Below are 22426 nucleotides of genomic sequence, written 5' to 3'. Positions count from 1 at the left end.
ACGGACATGTTTAGTTTTTATCATTCGCGCATTTGTTCGCGGACCCGTGCTTACCGGTGACCCCACTTTTCCAGCTCCACTCCAGCAGCCTCAATGCACAACTTTCTGTTGGTAATCTCTTCGAATTCAGCCCTCCTGTCCTTCTGGCCTCCAGATACACCATTTCCACACCTCGATTTTTCCAATTCATTCCAAGTATGGGGTGCTGATGGTGTCGGTGGTGGTATTGGTTGTGCTGGCGGTGGTAATGGTGGTTTAAGTGTAAGCGGATCCCGAGCAATTGACACTTGGGAATTAAGCATTGAAAGCATTTCGCCAACTCATAATCCGTCTTTCTTCCAACTAAAAATTCCACCTCAACTCAATTGAGTCCACTTGCCGGTGGCAGCTTAATTGCACTCCCACACGGATTCCAGGAATTCATGTAGAGACCGAAGAAATGCAGATAGAAATATTGCATTTAATAAATTATTTCATAACCTGTAGAAGCCGCAACATAGGGAATAAAACAGAATTTCAGCCAATTTTTTGATAAATTGTGTTAATTAGTTTCCTACCGAAAAAGACAAGTAAACATTTTTTTGCGTGTGGTCACGTAGGATAGACACCGCACCCAGTCGAATCGAGTTGGCCAAATGCGCCGAACTAATGACCGCATTAAGTAATTTCCATTCCCCCCAAAATGTCTGCTCAGTCTATTGAGAATCAGGGTCTGAATTCCGGGCAGACTACCCGTCGCATTGGGCGGTTCCTGCATTTAAATGGCTTAGTCAATGGCGTTCTCGTGGTAATTGGCATTTGGCTTCGGCATGTCCGAACGCCAAACAGGGTAAACTAAATGCATAACTAGTTTCGACTTCTTGTTCCGAGTGGATTCTGGATGCTTATTTGCTTGTTGCTGCAGTTACGAATATTTGGTGAAAATTGTTGGTGTTTTGTTTCTTTTTTTTTGCAGATAGTGGAAAGTGAAAAACAGAAAAACCAAATTAGTAGAGATTAGCCCTCGGCGTAAGGACTGTAAAAACATGCAAATGAGGTTCGAATATTGAGCCAAAGCCTGGAACAAACAAAAATGGCCTTGTTTAGATATTTGGATACATTCGAGTTTTTACGGCTTTGGCAGCAAAAACAAATCCCGAGGCGTTGCTGTTGAGACTTTTATTATTTAATTTATTTCGGTGTCAGTACAAAAGCCCATTTATTCATGTGTCAAGTGCCTGCAATTGATTCTGCCGCCCGCCTGCCTTGATTGCGCTCCTAATGGATTATAGATAATGCCGATGTACGTGCCACACAGATAGACATGTTTAGCCCGATTTGCTGGCCAATGTTGTACATTATAGTCTGCCTCCCAACCACGGCAACATCACCGAATAGACCAAACCCAACCGAAATTAGCATTTTTTGTGGATTCGATTTTCCCGCTTCGTTTATTTTTTCTTGGTAAGGTTGTTTTTTGGCTTTTGCCGTGGGCTACGATTTTTCCTATGGCTTTGCCATCGTAGTGGAAGCTGTTTCTGTTTCTGTTGCTTTTGCTGGTTTTGTTTCTGTTTTCTTTTTCTGGTGAAACGCAACGTGTTTTTTGTTTATCCTCGACGGTTTGCACCTTTGCCCCAGTTGCCTGTCTTTGGCAGGGCGAGTGTGCTTTGCGGCTTTCACGGGCATTTCATCGATGGTTGCTTCCAGCTAACCCGCCCATAACCACCGGAAGGAGCCACCGCCGCCCACCAAACCACTCGAGCTTCCTTCCTTCAGCTACATTGTGGTGGCGCCAGCTCTTCTGACAAACAATCGCAAGTGAATTTCCCCCAGATGCCAACGAATTTCAGCGGCTTTGACGGCAGCAATCTGGGAGGTTCTTGTCCTTGTGTTCAGAGTCCTTGTTTGCAATCGACAGCCGCCGGTATTTGATTTCGAGTCAAGCAATAAAGATGATTGGGCACTTGTGATTAGTGGCGGAAAAGCAATTCCCCCGCAACTAAGAAAGCCTCAAAAATTGCTTCTCCAAATGGTCTTTCTCTCATTTCGATTGGAGCTTGTGAAGCATTATTTCAGACAACATTCAAGGCTATTCTCATTACGGCTTCATTAACAGGCAGCTCGTTGTTCGGTCGCATGCTCTCTATAAACCAGAAAGTTTACCCAATTCTGGCTAATGGCAAAAACTCATCACGCTCCTTTGGGAGTTTCCCCAAAACTAAAAACTTTATTGTCACTTGTGCGAAATGGAAGAAATCCAGACACCCATACCTTCCTGTACAAAAATGGGAATTGACAAGATTTAAGCCCGGTCTGACTGAAGTTTTGTGTCGACAGTCTAAGCCACTTTTCCGAGATGCAGCGACAACAACCAAATGCAACCGAAACTTTTCCACTTTTTCACTAGTTTCTTTGGAAAAAAAACTCGGGAGTTACATTATATTGCACTGAGAGTAGCAACTTCTATTCAATCGACTCAAGGTAGCAAGTTTCAGGGAAAATATTAACAAAATGAGGTTGCAACAAAGAGGTAATAGAGTGCATCAATAAAAGCTTATATAATACGACGTATTACTTTGGTTGAATATATTTTATATGCACATAAGTCGATCTTTTTGTGAAACATATATTTTTTTTTAGAAAAATCAAAAAGGCTGAAGGAAAAGTTAAAGTGGCTTTCACATATTTTCCTTTTTGATGTAGCTATCTTAGTTCCTTCTTGGTTTATTCCCAACACACATACTCTCGGTGTCAGAAAGTTGGTTAGCCAAGTCAAGTCAAGTCAATGACTGACTGAAAATCAAATATGGTGTAACGCACAGACACTCTGGATCCATTGAGAGGCTGTCGGCTGGTGAAAAGACTCTGGGTCGGTGCTCGAAAAATTTCATAAATCAAAGTGCCGCCCAAGAGGTAGATGAGGAACAAGGGGCATGCATCAGGAGGATCCAAGGAACAGCAGGATTCAATGCACGGCACTGTAATTGCTTTATGCTCTGGAGCGTGATGCGGTCAACTCAACAACGGAACGTGAGCTAGTCATTTTTGAAATGGCCCAGAAACAGGCAAGACCTTCTTCTCCTACTCCCGACTCCTAAATATCTTTGCTGCTCTACACACATTTAGTGAAATGGAAAAGTTGAAAAGTTTTACGATATTTTTTGGTTAGCTGGATATCCGATGCGTGGCTTAAGGTTATGGCAATACAGGCTAAGGGCAGAAGCAGTCTCATCTTGCCCGCAAAAGGCAACTAAAATCACCGGAGCTTAAAAGTTGTACGTACCTTGTCGCATTGAGGTCAAACGGCAAGGATATTTTATCTCGAAACTTGCGGACAACTATGTCCGCTTCATGATACATATTCATAGGGGGGGGGGGGTATCGATTTATTAAAAATGAACAAGAATCGGATTTGAAATATACTTTAAAACTAGATTATTAAAGGTATGCTTTTCAGATTTTTTAAATCCATCAAATTGCATGGCTTGGAGCAATAAATTACGAGCTGCCCCTGCAACTCCACCGCCTCTTTGGCTTTTATGTGGGTCCTAAAAAAATGATGTACAAGCGGATGATAAAAAGAAGATTGCAAAACATCAAGCGAAACACCTCTGGCCAGAGTGCATCGCACTCGAATGTCAAAGCTAATAAGCAGCTTCAACATCGGCGGCAAATACGAGTATTTTCCTCGCGGGACGAAACTCTGACTTTTTTGCTGTCGCTTCTATTTCGTGGCAGATTTATGGGAGAATATAAAGCACAGGTGTGTTGACGTTGAGGTTAGGCAGGTGGCAAAAGTTTAGTGCCCACATGTGGATGTGTTTTTCAGTGTGTTTGCGGCTCACTTTTTAGCCAGCTCCTTTGGGCAACGAAGGGAAGAACTATGCAGTTCTACCACGGCATGCCATGCCATGCGGCTGCTTCTAATTAATGAAAGACTTTCCTTTGCCTTTTCTGCCACTGTCGATGCATAAAGAAATTTTGCTAATTAAAAATAATCGCAATGGCAAGGCTGCACGGGTTGCACGGCTTGCACTGCAACTTTGTCTTTGGTCCGGAATCCGGATGGAGAACCCTTTCCAGCCACCCTGCTAGCCTTGTTTCCTGTTCAGTGAAATTCCCCTGAGCAGGTGGCCATTCTTTGTGATTATTTTAACAACTTGGCCATGTTGCTGCATTCGCGCTGAAAAGCAAGTAAAAGCGATTCTGGCCATTGTCATGAAGTCGTACAAATTGCTAGCGGGCTGCAAGTAATTGTCGCTCTGGTTCGTTGGAGGAGGATTTGGATTTTCGTATTTTGGATTTCGGATTTGGCGGCTTTGACTGGCAACATCATTAAATGTTTATATAATGGAATTACTGTGATTTGTTTCAAGCGGAAGATTTATTATCGCCTTGCCATTTTCCAGGCGAAAAAATCGCACAGGCTTTGCGTTCCGCTTCCCTGATGACAGAGTGCAGCCAGACGGCGATGGTTTTCATTTTCTGACACAATCGGGGTCGTTTACATAAACACTTCTGAAATTTATTGCTGTCGGCTACGTGTGGGTTCGTATGACTGTGTCTGTCAATGGGAAAAGTTTATGCATTTAATTTGTGCAAAATTTGCTTACAACTCAAATTGAATTAACCTGATGACTCTGTGGTATGTGAGAACGGTTCCCCCACCGGAATTCTCCCCACAAACTCCTCAGATATATAGCATTTAGCATCTGAATTGAACGAGTGGCGAAATCCTTTACCGAAACATGTGAACTGCTGGGTTGCATGATGTTAGTCCTTCGGAATTCGCCATATGCCAACTCATTTGCATTTAAAGTTTTCCCTCCATATCCCTGTCAGAAGTTTTGCTGTAAACATATGCTCGAAACACTATTAGGTCTTCATCAAATTAAAATATGCTTTCCCCGCTGTGAATAATGGCTGCAGCCATGTTTGAAATTAATTGCCTGCAAAACTATACAAAAGTCATCTTCATGCTCCTTCAACTCGAGGAGGTGCACAATTTCTGCAGTTATCAAATAAATTAAAAGTTGACCAAGGACCTAGAAACAAAAGGAGGAAACTGAAGCTGGAAAATCTCTTAAGTCTCAGTTGAGTTGTTCAAACAGCTGGGCGAGGCGAGTGTGTGCTTGGTGGGTGGGACATTTCAGTGTTTGGGCTGTGTGTGCCAGTTTGACAGAGATTATATCAGGATTGTTGGATTTAGGGGACATTGAAGTGAAAGCTTAAAATGAATTTGTCTGACAAAATAAAATACCCATGCATAAGTGAAATTGTTTTACTTTGCCAAAGGATCAGTAAGTGCCAAGGATACATTTTTCATAAAATAGGAAATGTGAAAAGTATATTTAATTTTTTAATGGACTTTAAAATCAATTTTCAGCTCAAAAAATTGAATCTTGCTCTCATGTCAGATATGTGTGTAATTACCCATGTAATCCTATAGGTCGTGTTATTTAATGTTGTTTACATTTCCATTGACCATCAATACTTTTATTGATCAGCGCTTAAGTCATTAATGTCATTGGCAAATGTGGTTGGATTTCTAGCAAATGAATTGAGCAAAGCTTCCAATTAAAGCCACAAAAATATGTGTTTGCTGACGATTTTTCCGAAAATATTTGCGCCAATATTGGACATTTCCCATCGGTCTACTCGTTTATTAGGCTTGTGGTGTGTCATCGAATTTGATCAACTAAATTTGCCACTTTCTGATTTGGTGGACCAGTGCCCGATTCCCCCCGGTGGCAGATTGAGTTTGCATTTAATACCTTTTACGTGTCTGTTTTGCTAATTAACGTCCAACGATGGGACGGCCGGTGTAATAAATGGGATTTGCTGTTAACATTTTAGTCAGTGTTTTGTCATTACGCGCCGTGGGGATTTGTTGTCACTTTTGTGGCAGCCGGTGTTTGTCAAAATGCCAAGAAAAAATAAATATAAATCTGGGTGCCTTTAAAGGGAATTGGCTCACTGGCTTCAACAGCCCGAGTGCGTGCTCGTGCTGGAACTTTGGCCAAGAACCGGCCAACTCTTGGTGGCCAATAACGCCCAGTGTTCATAAATAGTTCATTGCATTTCCATTAGGCACTTTGTGCGAATCCGCACTGGGCCGTTCATTGACCTAATGTGTGCAATTCATTATGTGCAATTAGAGTTCAATTCACAGGCGATGCCTGGTCGAAGTTCAAGGATCGTCTAGGCCAGCCTCTCGAGGCCATAATATATCATTAATGGCCTCTACTCTCTGTGCGGCAGCCTTTGCCGTTAGTCCTTACCCTTACCCACTGCCAAGGAAACAGAAAAGTGTAACAATAATGGGCTCGTTTGTTTTCATTGCACACGTGCCAGAGCCCGGGCTTTGGTTAAATGTGCTCTTAATAGACACAACATTTGCGGCCGTGTTTTTGCTGGGCAAACATTTGGCCAGGTCTCCAGCTGGAGGCCAACGAATCGTTTTCAGGCCTTCTCCCCTTTCAATGGGCCACTTTTGTGGTTCGCCTACTGGCTGATAGCTGGCTCAGTTTCGACATCGAGGGCCAGAAAATGAAATTAAACGCGCGAATGCATATTTAATGGCGCAAAAATGTGTGGAATAATTTTGAAGCAGATTTTAACAAACTACCTAATGGGTTAACATATAAAAGTAGTATAACATGTTGAATCAAGGAAGTTTTTTATAGCAAAATTATTATAAGTTAACAAAGCAAAGAATAACTTAGATTTTGGTATGGAAAATATATTTTTTTTTCAATATAGAAACATTTTTAAGAGGTACTCTATAGTGTACTCCTAGTTGACAGTCATATACTTCAGGAATATTTTTTTTACCATGCGTATCCTTTACCATAATTGCATGCATATTGCTTTCATTAATTGTATGCGATATTTTTACAGCGATTTTTTGTGATTATTCACTGCTTCGCTACGCCATCCTGATTGCTGAATTAAAAAATTAATGAATGAATTTTGAAATGCCAATGTGAATTGCTGTGTAAATAAAAACCAGCAGTCGCATTGCAGGCACTCACGTGTAGTAACGATATTCTCCGTCATTTTCATTATTATTAATTAACACTAGCGGCGTTAAAGCAATCTCCGAATGATGAATTTACTGTTGACACTGGCAACTATAGTGCATATTTATTTTGGCATTAATTGTGGCATCACAGTATGTATATTCTACGAAAGTAAGCTGTTTAAAATTATTCACACACATTTTGTACGACTCCGAAAAGTCCGTGGGAGATTTCAAAATGGACCTGAGTAATCTTTTTGGAAATCCGTCCTCTATAACCATAAGGTCCGCTGCATCGCGGTTTGACACAACACCGGAAGTCGAGCCGTTTAGTAAAACTCCTCAAGGCGATGTACTGCGGGGAAAGAAGATACCCATCACTCGTCTGACTCCGGAATCGTTGGCTCGAGCCAAGAGTCGCACGAAGAAGGTGGAAACTTTGCTCAAAAAGACCAAATCTGATTCGTTAATATCCTTACGGAACGATCCATATGAGAACATTATGATAGAAGAACTGGGAACTTCCATGTTGGTAAGGGATTATGACGATTCTGCCGATATCAGTTCCCATCCCAGCTATAATATTATGAAATTTAGGTAGCTATTATAAATAACAACCTACTTATCTGCATAATTTCATCCATACCATTATAGAGACTTAAATTGCTACGTAAAGTACTTGGATTCCAAGGAGAAATACGATAAACAGTTTATGCGCGAAATGAAACATCTTATTCAAAGTCAGACCAATATCTGCGATGAATATTTTTTGAAGAAGTGAGCACAAATTTAGAAGGGAAGTCATAAAATAATCGTTTCTTTTCAGAATTCTCTGCTATAAAACCCTCTGGCCTCCGTTGCATACAAAACGGGAGCTGAACTTTTTTGTCAGGAAATTTTTTCAGCTTCCTCCCAGAGCAAAGGCTCGCGTCGAATATCTCATGAAAACAGATTTAAGTCTAGGAAACTAGAGTCAAAAAATTGAAAAAGCAATTATGCTATTTATTCCATTCGAAAATGGTTTAATTAGCACATTTGTTTTTTGCAATCAAGCTAGCCATTTCCCAGCTAATTACTTTGTATTAAAAATCCACATACAATAAATTAAATGCATAAATTGAATCTGTTGAATTAAATTGGTTTTTATTTGTGCTGGTCTGAAATTAATTTTGCAAAAACTTTTCCATTCATTATGGTAGTAATCAGAGCCGTAAGGCGTTTAATAAATATATACATTTAAAAACGCTGTCATAATTAGATCTTTCACACATTAAGTTAAGTTGCTTGTTGGTACAAATGTATACAATTTCGTAATTACCCGACTTCAGAATGCGGCAGTTTTTCCACTAAATTAATTTTAAGCCAACTGTCGCTCTGCATATTAAATATTTGATTTGCATTCATAAATTCAAACAATAAACGAATTATTTTATGTCCCGACTGGGTAACTATGTGCGAAATTGTGTATTTAAATGCTGTCACAAATGTGGCGAACTTTTTTCAATAGTGTCCGATAAGAGAGATATGTTTTGCATATACGAGTGTCCTTTTTGCATGTCCTTGTGTGCGGTATGTGTGTGTGTTCGTGTTCGTTGACAGGAAGTGCGTCATTTGTCAAATGCTATTTTATGACCGTTTTTTTAAGCTGTTGAATCGAGTTTTGTTTGTCCTGAATAAACACCTGAAAAAGGTCAATTTGACAAATGTTTACTCAGCGAACAATGGTGAAGAAATTCTGGGCAAATGTTGAGCTTTAATATGGTAATGCCTATGGCGTTATTTCTTCTTTAAAATTAATCAATTAACCATAAAATATTCTGTTATGCTTTTGAATGGCCAGCCAAAACAAACATTGCTAAATAATATCTCAACTGAAAGTAATTTGCAAAGGCTATGATATGTATGTATGGAGATCCGAAATCAGAGCTGTGAAAGCAGTCAGGCTTCTCATTGATTCACACATTTTCCTTCGCTTTGACTTACCCATTTATCAGCTCTGGTGGAAAATTTTTTAATCACTATTATGAATCCAGTGGAAATAATTTAAAGTGGTGGAATTCATTTCGAACAATGTGCAAAGTTTCACACCATTAGTCTATAGTAGAATGAGCTTTTGCTTTTGCATCACAAAGAGAATGTTCCACCCCAGTTCGTGCAACACACGAGATTAACAAAAACTGAAAACTTTGCTTCTTTTTTCATGAATTCTTTTTTTTTTTGCTCTCTAGAGCCTTTCTGACACTTTGAAACTCCCATAGAAAATGATTCATGCTTGAGTGGTCTTTGGACCTCGAACCGTCGAGCATTTCTAATAGCCAACTTCAATTAATGCCCCGTTGCACCAATTTTAAAGCCGGTCCCTATAACTGGCTGGGAGGGTGAAGGAGTTGGAGTGTTGGTTCCCCCATGGGGAAAAATCACAGTAGATGGTCTGGCATCCGCAGCTCACAGCTATAAATTATAATTTCCGCATACCGAGCCACCGTTGCCCTCCTCCTTTTCATCGCCGCTCATGGCCAAAGTGCCTGGTCATCGTCGGGCCACTCCTGGTTTTATGATGCTTATGGAAAAAATTCTTGCCACTGCATGGCTGCAAGGTGTGCGCCAATTTCCGGCACATGTGGGAGTGTCTGTGCCCGAGTCCTAGTCCGTGACGCTGCCCCTGCCATCGTCAGTGTCTGTGTGCACTTTCGTATATATAATTTAAAAAATGTTTGGCCGACACCCGTGTCCGTGCTCATACATACATATGTTGCCAGAATAGCCGGAGAAAAAATTATAATTAATTGCGCTCGAAAGGAGAGTCTCCAAAAAAAAAAAAACAAAGAGATTAAAAAAAAGACGAAAAATATGCATAACTTAAATCCAGAAAGACCACCATACCAGGCTTTTAGTTCTATCAAGCATACGCACTGTGTGCCCAAAGTGTAAGATACTTTGGAAAAGTCTCGTGTAATTGGTAACTTCTGGTTGACTGAACATTAAACGAAAACATGATGTTCAACATAAGCTGAATGCCTCAATGCCACAGCTGAGACACTTGGCCCATGTCAAGTTTAAGTCAAGTTCGCAAATACCTTTTGATTTTTATGCCGCACAGCCAATTTCCCACCGCACTCATAAGCGCCATTTTATTTGAGCTCCTTATCCTGAACCTCCCATTTGTTTGGGTAATGAATGGTGTTTGTTTGTAGAACATATTTAACAACAAGTACCAATGCTGAGCAATCATTGCTTGCCAACTCGTCTGTTTTACTTGAGTGGGGTATTTGCACTGGCTCACGCAGTTTGCTTTCGGGGGGAAAGTATGATAAATGATAGTTTAAGTGGCTCCAGTTGCATATAAATACGAAAAATGATGTTTGGATGAGTTACTTTATAAAAGAAGTGTCTTAAATGCATGTTTATTAAGTTAGTTTGGCGAAAGAGCTTGTTCAGTGGATCAAATTCAAATATTTGCTTGATGCTGATATCTTTTAAGAAGTATGTATAATCAAATCTTCATGTTTCCTAATAAATATGGAGTGTGGAATCAATAACAGATTCAATGAGCGTGAGTTTTAGGTGAGGTGTTGTAGAAAGGAATGCAAATAAATCACAAGCACCCATAAATATTCTACATTTTAATTCTCTGTTATGACTTCCTGTGCTTTATTGCATGCATTTTAATGAATATTATTTAAAAATTACCTCAGTAAAGGGTAAATAAATTTCCTATGATATCCTTGATTTCGTAGTCCATAATTTTACACATCCAGGACTCCTTGTGGTGTACACACAACACTCACACACACAAACCCACAAGTATAACTGCTTCCCACAATCCGGAGAGTTTTTGTTTTTCTTTCTGTGTTTGTGTGTGTGTGTGTAGCCCGTTGGTCGTAACTTCCGCTCGGAACGCACACCACTTGAGTTTTGTGTGGCATTGCAAAATGCATTTTATACGCAATAAAAATACACTTACGGGATTTTTTTTACAGCTCGCTCGCTTTCATCTCGCCCGCCGTTTGCCGCCTGCCGCTTACCGCCACGCCCCTCACCCATACCCATGCCCACGCCCATGACCAACCCCATGACCCTCCCATTCCGGCGATTTCATTTCTTTTGGCGCCGTTTTTCTACTATAATATTTCCTACTTACAAAATAAAAACGAAAAGTCAGTTGGTCTGCTAGTGGCTTGTTTGCGTTGTGTTCTGTGTTGGTTAAGGAAATTTAATGAGCTACTTAATGCTGTTGTGGCTCTAGCTGCAGTTTGTAGACTCGCTTCCGTCCCGTCCGACCCCGTCACCTAACCAAGCACTTTACGATTTTAACAAGTTGGTTGTTAAATAAATTTAAATTATATTGTCGCTCCCTTTACAAGCCGTTTCTGCGGCTCGTTGGTCATTCCTTTGCCTTACACTCACATTTTCCACTTGTAGTAGAAAAGCGTGTGCCACAAGTTTATTAATACTCGCCCCAGCAGCAGGCACTTAATCATTTCACAGGGTGGCGCAGGAGTCGCAGATCGGGGGCATGGCTCCTGTAAAATATCGACAAAGAAGTGAAAAGAACTTGGGAAAAATGAATGCTAAAAATAAACACAAATAAATTGCCTCATCATCGCATTTACCTTCGGGTCATATTTTAGTCCGGGTGATACGAAACTTTTGAGCCCCCAGGCAAAAGGTAAAAGGTAATGTAATGCCTATAAGAGGCCACAAGTTTGTGCTTTCGAAAATGAAAATTTAATCAAATATTTTTAGCATCGACAACAGTTTGGGTTTTGAGTAACAAAACTCCGGTTCATAGTTTCTGCGTAGCTGGGATAGTAAAAATATTCCATCGTCCAGCAAGAGTTTTTCGCTTTTGTCCAAAAATGCTTTTAAAATGTTTGACTTGCTAACAAAATGGCTGAGAATGCAACTTCGGCTTTTATTTTGTTTTCCGCACACAAGATGAAAACAAAAAGGCAGCTGCAGGAATGGAAAATGAATTTTTCCAGCTGAAAACTGTAATCTCTCGACAACGTTGAATGTTGGTACTCTTCTAAGCCGTTTTCCATTTCATTGGCTTGGCTACTTGTTCGGTAATTCTCCGGAAAATATTCATATTTCAACTGGAAAAATGTCTTTGTAAACGTTGCGGTGAAGAATATCCAATGCCCCTTTGATTTCCATTTCGAATTAATTGAACCATTCATTATTTGGAAGGAAATAAACATTATGGGAGCACACAATCAGCAGACGTAAAAATCAACTGCCCTTTCGCATTGAATGTGTGTACTTGTGTATTTGCAGAGCCAATTTCCAATGCACAGAATGCAAAATTTCGAAATGCAAATGCTAAGTAAATAATGTCATTGGGAAAGCGGCAACGACAAACGGCAAAACGGCAAAAGGCCAACTGAAAGAGGCCAAATGATGGCGGTAACAATCAGCAGGGTGGGCGCAAATCGCATTAGGGTGCTCCCGTGGCCTTCAATAATGCCCATCGAATCGAAATGGCCCACAGCAGTAATCAAATGTGCTGCATGCACTATCGAACAAACAAAATGGATTTTCGATACTCATTGTTGGCCCTTTGCAAGCCGGTCCGAAATCCTGGCCCGAAGAGAGAATTTCCTTAAATTCCCATTAGGCTTTGCATTTTCTCTACTTATTGCAAGAAATATCCTATGCTGCTCTTTTCTGTACAATTTACATTCATTTTCAACCCATTCAAGCAAAAATAGGAAGAGAGCTTGCCGCTAAAATGGTCGCGAAATCGACTTTGGCATTTGTGACGAGTGCATCCAGGACAAGCTCATAAATTGCCGAAAATTCGGGATCGTTCGCATTGCTATCGGTTCGGATTTTTGGTTTTTTTTGGTTTGGCTTTCCCTCGGTTATCACAGTGGCACTGCCAGTGGCAGTTTGGCTATGCATGTTAAATGAAATTATTGCAACATTTTTTCCCCCAGCCCACATGGCGTATGCGTAACGTTCACTCAATTCATCAATCACCGCATTTGTCCCGATGTTCTCTGACTTGTTTGTTCATTTTTTTGTTGTTAAAAAATGGTTTAGATTTATGCGACAGTTGCCGCAGCTTCGTTACGATCTGGACCGTTTTTTATTTGGTTTCCTGCAAGCCGTTTGTTTAAAAATTCTTTTCGCTTTCATCCATGGCAACATCACTATATTATTTTGGCCACTTAAGCTTAAATTTAGTTTTTTTGCGGAGCCTAAGGGTTGGTATTTCGGATGCAAATCGTTGGCATTTAATCCAATTTTTTCGCTGTGCGACTGCTACTGCTTTTTTAGGGCACAGTGGGTAATTTTTCGAATTTTATGATATTATGTTTTTTGGGATTGTATTAGATGAAAGCACTCGCAAAGAATGTCTTATATTTTCTTTTGCAATTGAAACTATTTCTTGAGTTCAAACAATTTCAACTATCGAATTGCTTTTCTTGATGTTCCACGGTTTGTCTGACTGGATCGTTAGCACTGTTGGCCATTTTAAATGCTGCGAACACAACTCAATTAAGCCTGTAACCGCCGGAGCCGGCTCGACTGCTTCTCTGGGCCAGAAATTCGCACAGCCATCGAATTAGTGGGCTACGTTGCTAGGACGCACTTCGGGCCAATCGACGGCTGGACTGTGGATGTTTCCGGTCACTCCTCCTAACCCCTATTCCGTATCCCATGCCACCCCCTCACTTGCCCCTTTAGTCCTTCTGACAGGTGTACAAGTCGTTTTGCCACTCCATTGCAGTTGGCCTGTGAAAGCGAGATTGTGTGTGTGCCGTGTTAATTACATTTGGGCTGCATTTGGGCAAAAGTTGCCCCTCAAAATTGAATTACAAGTTTTCCGCTTGCCAGCATTTAGCAAAAGTGTTTTTTGTTTTCACTTGCCGCATTTAGCCACACATGGCCAGATAGTTTGGCTGAGTTGGGATTTTCTTTGTTTTTTTGGCTGTTTTAGCAAAAGTTGGCTCAAGTTCCTGGCCACTGATAGTTGAAAAATAAATGTTAAATGCTGCATTGCACTCTATAGATTTTGTATATTTTTTGTTGGGCTACGGCATCCACTAAACTACACTAAAGGGGGATTTGGTCGAGACTCCCTCGGCACAAGTGGCAAGAGGCACTGGTAGTCCGGTGCTAACTGGTTCCTGCAGGCATCATTAACCTTTCTACGCGAATACAATTAACGAGCCGGTCCATTGTCTACTTTGTTTCCCGTCTCCCAAGGCAATCAGCCCGAAAACAAGGGCGAACTTGGTGCGGAAATGCGAAAATGCGCGGCTTGCATAATAGAAATTCATTGCCAAATTGCATAGAAAATCGTTGAGGGCGCTAAGAAGGTGCCGCTGGGCAAGTTTTCAGCATCTCGAAAGTTATTTCGCTGCACCAGTAACCATTCCACTCCACGCGGATCTCTCTAACCAAGTACAACGATTTTAATTACCGCAAACTGTGCGCGGCTGTAAGCGCATTACGTATACGCAGCGTGGCAACAGCAGCTGATAAAATCGCACAAATGCAAGTTAATTAAAAGACGGGAGCCCTGTCCCGAAAAACACTTTCGACTGTGCTTTAATTAAAACTTCATTCGAACATAAGAGGCATTTGGATTCGCAATGGCCGGCATAGTACTCGACCCTCAGGGTCGAATGGTCGCCAGGATCCAGTCTACGTAGTCGGAGACTCGGGTGTAGACACCTGGCCATCCCTCCAGCCCGCACCGATTTCCGAAAGAAACCACGCCCTCCTGGTACCAGGCATGGTTGAATCCCTCCCGCATTAGCGGTCCGCCAGAGTCTCCATCGCAGCTATCCTTGTAGAATTCTCCGCCCGCGCACAGTTGCGAATCGCTCAAGTTGATATTCCTCGTGGCGAACTTTCTCCGGCAGGTCGCGGGATCGTTAATGGCCAGGTTAAGTTTCTGCTTAATGGTGCTCTTCCGGGCTGTAAAAATTGTTGAGTGAGTTTCTATTGAACAAGACCTGGATTTATAAAGCATACATGTGGTTGTACGTCCCCATCCGCTGACCACCAACAGTTCTCCCGTGTTGATGGCCTGTCGGGTGCTGACCAAAGGCAGGCAGACTGGCTGGATGTATTCATTTAGCAAGACAGGGGGATCAAGGCGAAGGAGAGCTATGTCGTGAGTGCGATCCTTATTAACCGGATCATAATTGGGATGCACAATAGTCTCCTCGATGCCCCTTTCAATAATTGGCTGGTTGCAATTGTTATCAATGCAATCCAAGTCCTTGCTTGTATCGTATTCACCCAAGCGAACTGTGGTTCTAAAAATGGTAAAAAGTAAATAAGTTGTATCTTATGTATAACAAAGAATTTAAAAAATTTACTTACAAACTTCCCACTTCCCGTAAAACATCACCAGTCACACAATGGGCAGCAGTCAGGACATAGCGATTGTTGATCAAGCTGCCACCACAGCTAAGTTCACGACGTCCAGTGCCTTTTTAAAATAATATTTCCAATCATAACGTTATTTGATTTCAGATAATAATGTTAAAGTTATTAGTTGCACTTACGATCAACATATTCCAGAAGTACCATCCAGACAAATTCGTCGAGAGCTGTATCATTGCCATTGTAGATCTTGTTCATAAATGAATTTGGTCCACAATTTGGAGGTGATGGTAGTAGATTTCCCTGACCTTGTTGACCCGGCTGACCTCCATTATTTCGAGCGGGAGTCGGAGTCACTGGAGGTGGACGTGGTGTAGTCTCTTGGACCCCGAATCCCCTGTCATTTGTACAGCATACAAGCGGTTGACGACCAACTCCATTATAACATCTTGAAGTTAAAAGGAAATTTCGATCCTCGGAAGTCAGGGGGCTTTGTTGGACCACGGAAAATAGACTAGGACAATCATATATAGATACGCATGTGCCCCTATTCTGGTTTGGGTTTCTGCAGCCTAAAGGAAATCGTAGTTAGTATATTATTGCGTTAGCTTTTATTCAACACATTAATATTATAAAGATATTGAACTATTCTATTCCTATATATTAACTTTGAGAAGGGCTTTATCATACCTTACAACCTGTTTAAACTTGTTTGTTAGGTATTACCCTCAAGTCAATAGAATATAAAGTTGATTTATTGAAAATAAGAACAGATTTATTGTAGCCAATGACCTAAATAAGCGATAGTATGTATTTCAAAACGTAATCAGCTGTGCGGCAAAGGTACCCATTAAATTTATACTGGATGAATTAAGTCCCACGAGTGTGCTTATTTAGTCAGTCACTCTTGCTTATTGTTCAAAAAATGCTTTATGCAATTCAACTCTCTGTTAATTCCCTTAATGACGTCGATAGCTGCCGGCTACTGATCATGAGTCAGTGCTGGGTGATTCAGGTTTTAAGATGTACTAACTTTGTTGGGCTTGAACTGTTTTCAGAACTGTGAACAACAGCAGGCAGGTGACCAAAAAAACTCCAAAATCCCCAATTCGTAACGTTGACTTCATTTTGCGGGGATATTTCCCACTTGGCGCACTAAGCAATTCACAACAAACGTAATCACACTAGCCCCGACTTTGCGTTTTCGACCTCGAACCTGAGAATCGACAAATTCCACCGGACTCGAGCGGGAACAAATCTCGAGGCTAAAGTGCCGCAACGAACTGATCGCGAGCGGAATCGGAGAGACCTTTAAATACGATCGGAGGTGATAATCTGGAGAGGCGCCGACCGATTAAGCCGGTTCCCTGAGATACTGAGCAGCTTTTGAGCTGATCAAGTAACTTAAGCGCACAGCTGAGACAGAGCTTTTGCAAATGGGAAATCCCTCAAATCTCAAAATTTACAAATATAAATTCGCACTATACTGCCGATTTCATTGGAGCGTATATCAGCCAATCAGAAAATTTAAATTTGCCCAATCTTAGAATGAGTGCCATCCAAACATTTTTAAGAATTCACTTGGACTGTTAGAGAAGCGTACAATCAATCAAGGATGGAATATAAGCAACAGCCATGAAACGGGTTCAAGAATCGGTCAAGAAACGGGTTCAAGCCTCGGCCAAGCATATTGGACATGCTTCAACATAGCATAATCCTAGCAATAAACAAGAATCTAGTATAAATATTTTTGTTAAAACTATTATTCGCTCGTTGTCGACGACGCCATCTCTGTGGTTTTCGATGTACAATTCTGTGAAATTCCACAGCCTCAGTAGTCATAAATATTTATTTACATATAATTTCCGCTTATAATCCGCTTAGAATACCGTCTTAATTTAGTTTGCCATCCATTAAATATCTTCATTTTTGATACTAACTGCTTAATAAGAAAATGCATCAGGTATTGACCTCAAACTCACAGTTAGTCCTTTTATCGGACAGCGTGCGTTTTTATCTGATGACTGTCACAAATGTCGATTATAGAAATGGAATAAAGTCTGAATTTGTCAAGGGTAAAATTTTTCATATTGCAGTCATGTTCAAAATACTTCGAAGGCAAAACGTTCCAATAATATACGCGCAAGTCCTGCGCGGAATTTTATCCTGCTCAAAAATTTTTGGATTTCTGTTCTTCACATATGGGAATGATAAAGACGGACTCATCATTTTAGAAGACAATCGAAAACGGTGGAGGTGTTTACATTTGCTACACAGAATTATCTGTGCAATTGTCACGAGTTACTTCCCTTCGGATAGGTTAAATCTATTTACTTGCATACTCCAGCATGCATTTCTATGTGCTCGAATAGTGTACCTTATTATATGGATCATCCGGCAGCAGTTTTTCATGAGCCCCGAGGTGATATCATTGGCCAACAATATGTTGAAGCTTTTTCGTCGCATTAGATGCCTGAGCAACCAGAAAAGAGTTGGTTTTAGAGGTAGACGGGAATTATTCCTTTTGATGCTGATAATGTTCTTTCGTTTTTATGATTTTGCATCTACACTGGCTTTATTTCATCTACATTTCGAATTGGACATTGCAGAGAGATATTTTTACGCATGGTTTATTTTCTATTCCATTTTATCCATAGAAGTCATTGCAAACTTAACTTTTCTTTGGTATTTATCATTGGGAGAACTTTATAAAGAGTTTAATGAGTTAATGAAAAACGATGGGATTAAGTCAAAGCATATAAAATTCGACATATATCTGGAGATTTTTCGAAAAATTCACGAAATATCAACTTCATTTAATAAAATTTACTACAGTCATCTATTTTTTTACGTTTTAACGAATACTTTATTTATTGGTGATGTAACATATAGAATGATTATTAGCTTATCATTTGGACATCCATGGGTGTGGATTAGCATTCTTAAAATTATCTTAGAGTATAAACGGCGGTTGAACGAATTTTTGAAGAACTTGGCGATACTCGTTTAATTATTTTTGAGTTAGGCATGATTACCGAAACAAAAGAAAGCGACAAATCCGTAAGTATAACCCTAAAATAGTCCTACATTGATTAAATAGTATTTATTCTTAGGTGGAATTGTTCTTAACATTTCTTAATCTGAACCCGTTTAGGGTCAGGCTGCTCGGTCTATTTGAATTATCTAATAGCTGGTTTTTAATAATGTTTTCCGAAACGGTTAATTACTTAATTATTGTTGTACAATATGTATTGCAAATACAACACAAGTAATCTTATTCCAAATATAATTCACAACACACACTTACTTATAAATATTTAACAAAAATAACCATTGAAAATCTTTTTAATTGGAAATACTTCACACTTTACACAGTATTTTAAAGTAAAAAAAATTAAAAAATACATTGTATTAAAATTTATTAAAGCCCCTTTAATATTTACAATAAAAAGCATTTAATTTCTATCAAGTCGAAGAAGTCTTTCCTTTGGATACACTTCGCCTGTCTCTTTTGTGACATATCGTGATCTTATCCTTTTCCGATTATAAAGTCATTAACAAAATGAATTTTGTTCTTCACCTGGAAAGCTTTTCCACTTTATGGTAGAGTATGGTATAGAGAGTTCGAGGTTCTTCGCAAGATGCAAATTTCCAAATTGTTTATCTCCCGCTTGAATTGCATGGCCAGGTTTTTTTTAGCTTTTCGATACCGCTCAAGACATCGGATTTCCCTTTCGAAAAGTATTAGGATAAAAACCTGCATTTATGCCATTACTTTAAAATCTCACAGCGGAACGCGAAACTTTGCAAAAATCGGTTCACGGCACAGATCTCTATCATCGTCAAAGACCATCTGGGCAATAGCAACCCATTCATCTAAGTCCTCTTGCAAAATTTTGTCTATATGAATACCATCAAATTTGTGACGTCTGCTAAGATTGGAAAGCGTATTCCGTGATAATTCAGGAGGTATCAGTCGATAAAAGCGCAAGGCCCATGGTACTTCTTCTCTGGCTAAAGAGTTTTCTTTTTTCTTCCATTACTGATTTTCGATCCACTTTGCTGGCTTTATTTTCATCAGTGGCATACATAGTTATTCTAATCTTCGTCTGAGGTAAACTCATTTTAGCGTTTTTGGAAGTGTCTATAGGCGTTTATTATTTTTTTTTTTGTTTTTTTAGGTATTAACTACCTAAAGGTATGTATGTTTGTTTAGATCTAGTGCTATACTGACTGTATATTGTGTGAATTTAAATGAAGCTGAAAAATATTTTATTTTTGGAACAAAATGTTGGTATCAATTTTACTGTTTTGGCCCTTATAGAATTTTTGCCAATATAATGCTACTGTTGCACTTATAACTTGATCAGTGATTGCTTTCAAAGTTAATATTTTTATTGCTCTGGGATAATTTAAGATGTATTTTTTTCCAGTGTAAGGGTTTGGAATGAGTGTTAAATTTAGTTCTGAGTCAGAACTTCTGACAAACATTTTTTTTACTTTTTTGGACAGCTCTGGGCCAAGAGAACCAATAAGTGCCCATCACTGGTTAAGAATTTGTAAAATAAACTCCATATTATTCAATAGTTTTTTTATTGTCCTATTTATTTACTTATTCAATTTTTGTTATTTTTTAATTTTGCTTTCGTACGTTTTGTTTAAACTGCATTATTGTGTCAAAAAATTAGTTTCCATAATTTTCTTGTAGCGATATTGTTCCCTTTTGGAAAGCTTTAAGAAATCTCTTTCGAATACATTGAGCTCCAGTCGTGTATGCAATGGTGGCCAAACCGTTGTGTAGGACATGGTTCTGAAAAGATTAACAATTATAGATCACGTTCATAAAATGTTATGTATCTATTTACCTCACAAAGCTAACAGCATCGCCGGCTGTTGGCATAAAATCGATCAACTGGTGCATTTCCCGCTTTAACTGTCGATTGAGTTTCTTTTTAGCATTTCGATACCTTTCCAGGCAACGGACTTGGCTAAAATATATTATAAATATCGAATAATTGTTAAAACTTGTTTTAGTTATTTGGCTCTTACAGTGGTATTTGATGCTTAGAAAATGTCGGCTCTAAAATACGCTCTAATTCATCTATAAATAAGCTTTGTCTCTCGGGAATAAAATGCCTTTCTGGAGCATCAAAAAAGTCTGGATCGATGTATTTTTTATCGCTCTCATGACGATAGAACATTTTGGATATAATTTCATTCGCTACCTCGTTATTGTTATAATTTTCCATATCATTTGAAGTAATGGATCGCATCCCTAGGGTCTTTCTCCTTAACTCCAGGGTTTTTCGCTGCGCCTCGATCATAGTTCTTCTCTCCATGGTGATAATTAATTTTTTTTGTGTGTTATTTTTGAACTTTTATTTCTTTTTTTTGTATATTTTTTATATAATGTGACTGCTAACGACAGAATGTCAAAATGTAATATAAGTAACTCCTATGAAACTGATCAAATTTTGTTTCAGGCAATAAAAAAAAGAAATAATAATTTTGACTTTAACATTCTTAAAAGAAATGAACTTTCATGCTATTAATTTCTCTTTCTTAAAATTAAATTAGGCTTTGTTGATTTTTTGAATGAGACAATTATGTGGAAAAGAAGTTTCGACTGAGACCTAACCAAAAAGTTTATGTCCGTAATTGTTCCATTCAATTTATGTATAGACATTTTAGGTCGAGTTCTTAGAATGTTGGGCATTCAGAGAACTGACCATAAAACTCGCTGCAACCTGTCATAAGTAGTTTGGAAAAAAAAGGACACTAAAGAAGAACTCGAACAAGCGGCATGAAACACAAAACAAATCGAGTACAACTTTGGCAAAAGTTGTTTTCCTTTTGCCTGTCGGCATCGGAGCGTAGTCCTGCCACCACCCTGACATCCTTCGGCATTCTGTTTAGCTTCAATGAATGCTCCAACGCTCCTGCTGCGACTCCTCTTCCTGGTCCTGATTCTAGTCGTGGCTATGGGGCCTGGATCCACCCGTATCGTCCTCCTGGGTACCATCGTTCCATTTGGCCCATTCACGATGTCTATCTGCTGGCCGGACGCTTTGTTTTTGTGCTGGCCTATTCATAATTCCTCAGCCGACTGCTGGCACAAATTGAAAAGCAAACACGTGGCTGTGTAGTTGGCCTTATCACTGGCTACATTGGGATTTTGTAGCTCTGAGCCAGTGACACTCCGTCATGTCGCCTGTCGGTCACTTGCTCCGGGTTCAGTTTCATTTTTAGCCAGAGACGGACATGGAGACAGAGACGAAGACAGAGGCGATGAAGTCGGATGGGGGTTGGGGCTGCTGAATTCCAGTTTTTGTGTTAAGTTGCTGTGACACTTTTTTGCTAGCCGTGAGTCGTCGTGTGCCTTTTTCCTGGACCATTTTGTTTGTGGGCTTAGGTCAGCACTTTGCCATTTTCATAGCTGCATGCACCAGGAGTGTCCTGGTTCTCATTGTCATCTCTAGTCCCATCCTTGCATTTCCCCGCCCCCCAGCGTGTCCCTTCGGCATTGTTTAATAATTTTACTGCTCAGAACCGGATATTCCAGGCACACACAAAACTTGTCGAAACATTTTTCCCTGGCCTCCGTAAAATTTAACAAAAACTCGGCCGAAACTTTAACTTTGACTTAACCCTTAATGAGGCAAGAATAATGGCAGCGAACAGACCTTAAGCCGATGATGGGGTATCATTGCTAATTTTCTTGGCCGCCGGAGAAAGTTTAAGCAGAGGAAGGTATTATATATACGGCTTCCCCGGATGAGAGCCCAGCTACTGTAGATAGACAGCTGGGCAGCCATCAAAGGCAGACGGCACTTGAGTTGATTTCCGTCCGGAGCCATTGAGATCGAGTTGAGTCCTGGTCAAGGACCCGACTCACTCTCGTGTCGATTTCAGCGGAATGACCACCCGGCAGCAGTGTCCGGCTCAAGTGTCTTGTATATTAATTGAAATTAAAAACACTTTCGAGTGTCCATCAAGTGTTCTGCCATTAAAGTTATTATGAATTTATGCTTGTAACTGGGAATGTTTATACAGACGGAACGTGTAATTTCAGCTTGA

The 22426-nt window shown here is 39.9% G+C and overlaps 3 protein-coding genes across 4 annotated transcripts; 1 reads left to right on the top strand and 2 right to left on the bottom strand.

Annotated features, from left to right (window-relative positions):
- The first annotated feature begins 7119 nt into the window (after positions 1-7119).
- On the top strand, positions 7120-8122 carry LOC6500072. 2 transcript variants are annotated; one of them, XR_004309756.2, is made up of 3 exons: positions 7120-7532; positions 7655-7777; positions 7827-7842. XR_004309756.2 is itself a non-coding variant. In XM_001953240.4 (3 exons), the coding sequence occupies exons 1-3, from the start codon at positions 7239-7241 to the stop codon at positions 7969-7971; spliced, it is 627 nt and encodes a 208-aa protein (XP_001953275.2). In that variant the 5' UTR covers positions 7121-7238; the 3' UTR covers positions 7972-8122. The 2 variants fall into 2 exon arrangements, 1 of the variants encoding a protein (XP_001953275.2); XM_001953240.4 differs by having other exon boundaries at positions 7121-7597; positions 7827-8122.
- Positions 8123-14518: 6396 nt separating this feature from the next.
- Positions 14519-16645, bottom strand: LOC6500465 (serine protease 7). The gene is made up of 5 exons (XM_001953239.4): positions 16383-16645; positions 15532-15921; positions 15347-15455; positions 14993-15279; positions 14519-14935 (listed from the first exon to the last, which is right to left on the bottom strand). Exons 1-5 carry the CDS (start codon positions 16474-16476, stop codon positions 14631-14633), a joined length of 1185 nt encoding a protein of 394 aa, XP_001953274.1. The 5' UTR covers positions 16477-16645; the 3' UTR covers positions 14519-14630.
- Positions 16646-19933: 3288 nt separating this feature from the next.
- Positions 19934-20778, bottom strand: LOC6500464. The gene is made up of 3 exons (XM_001953238.4): positions 20399-20778; positions 20215-20337; positions 19934-20159 (listed from the first exon to the last, which is right to left on the bottom strand). The coding sequence occupies exons 1-3, from the start codon at positions 20686-20688 to the stop codon at positions 20018-20020; spliced, it is 555 nt and encodes a 184-aa protein (XP_001953273.1). The 5' UTR covers positions 20689-20778; the 3' UTR covers positions 19934-20017.
- Between the last annotated feature and the right edge of the window lie 1648 nt (positions 20779-22426).

Source organism: Drosophila ananassae, chromosome 2L (genome assembly GCF_017639315.1).
Source record: "Drosophila ananassae strain 14024-0371.13 chromosome 2L, ASM1763931v2, whole genome shotgun sequence".
Taxonomy (NCBI): domain Eukaryota; kingdom Metazoa; phylum Arthropoda; class Insecta; order Diptera; family Drosophilidae; genus Drosophila; species Drosophila ananassae.
The sequence above is the reverse complement of the archived record's forward strand: the minus strand, read 5'-3'. Positions and strand labels throughout refer to the sequence as shown.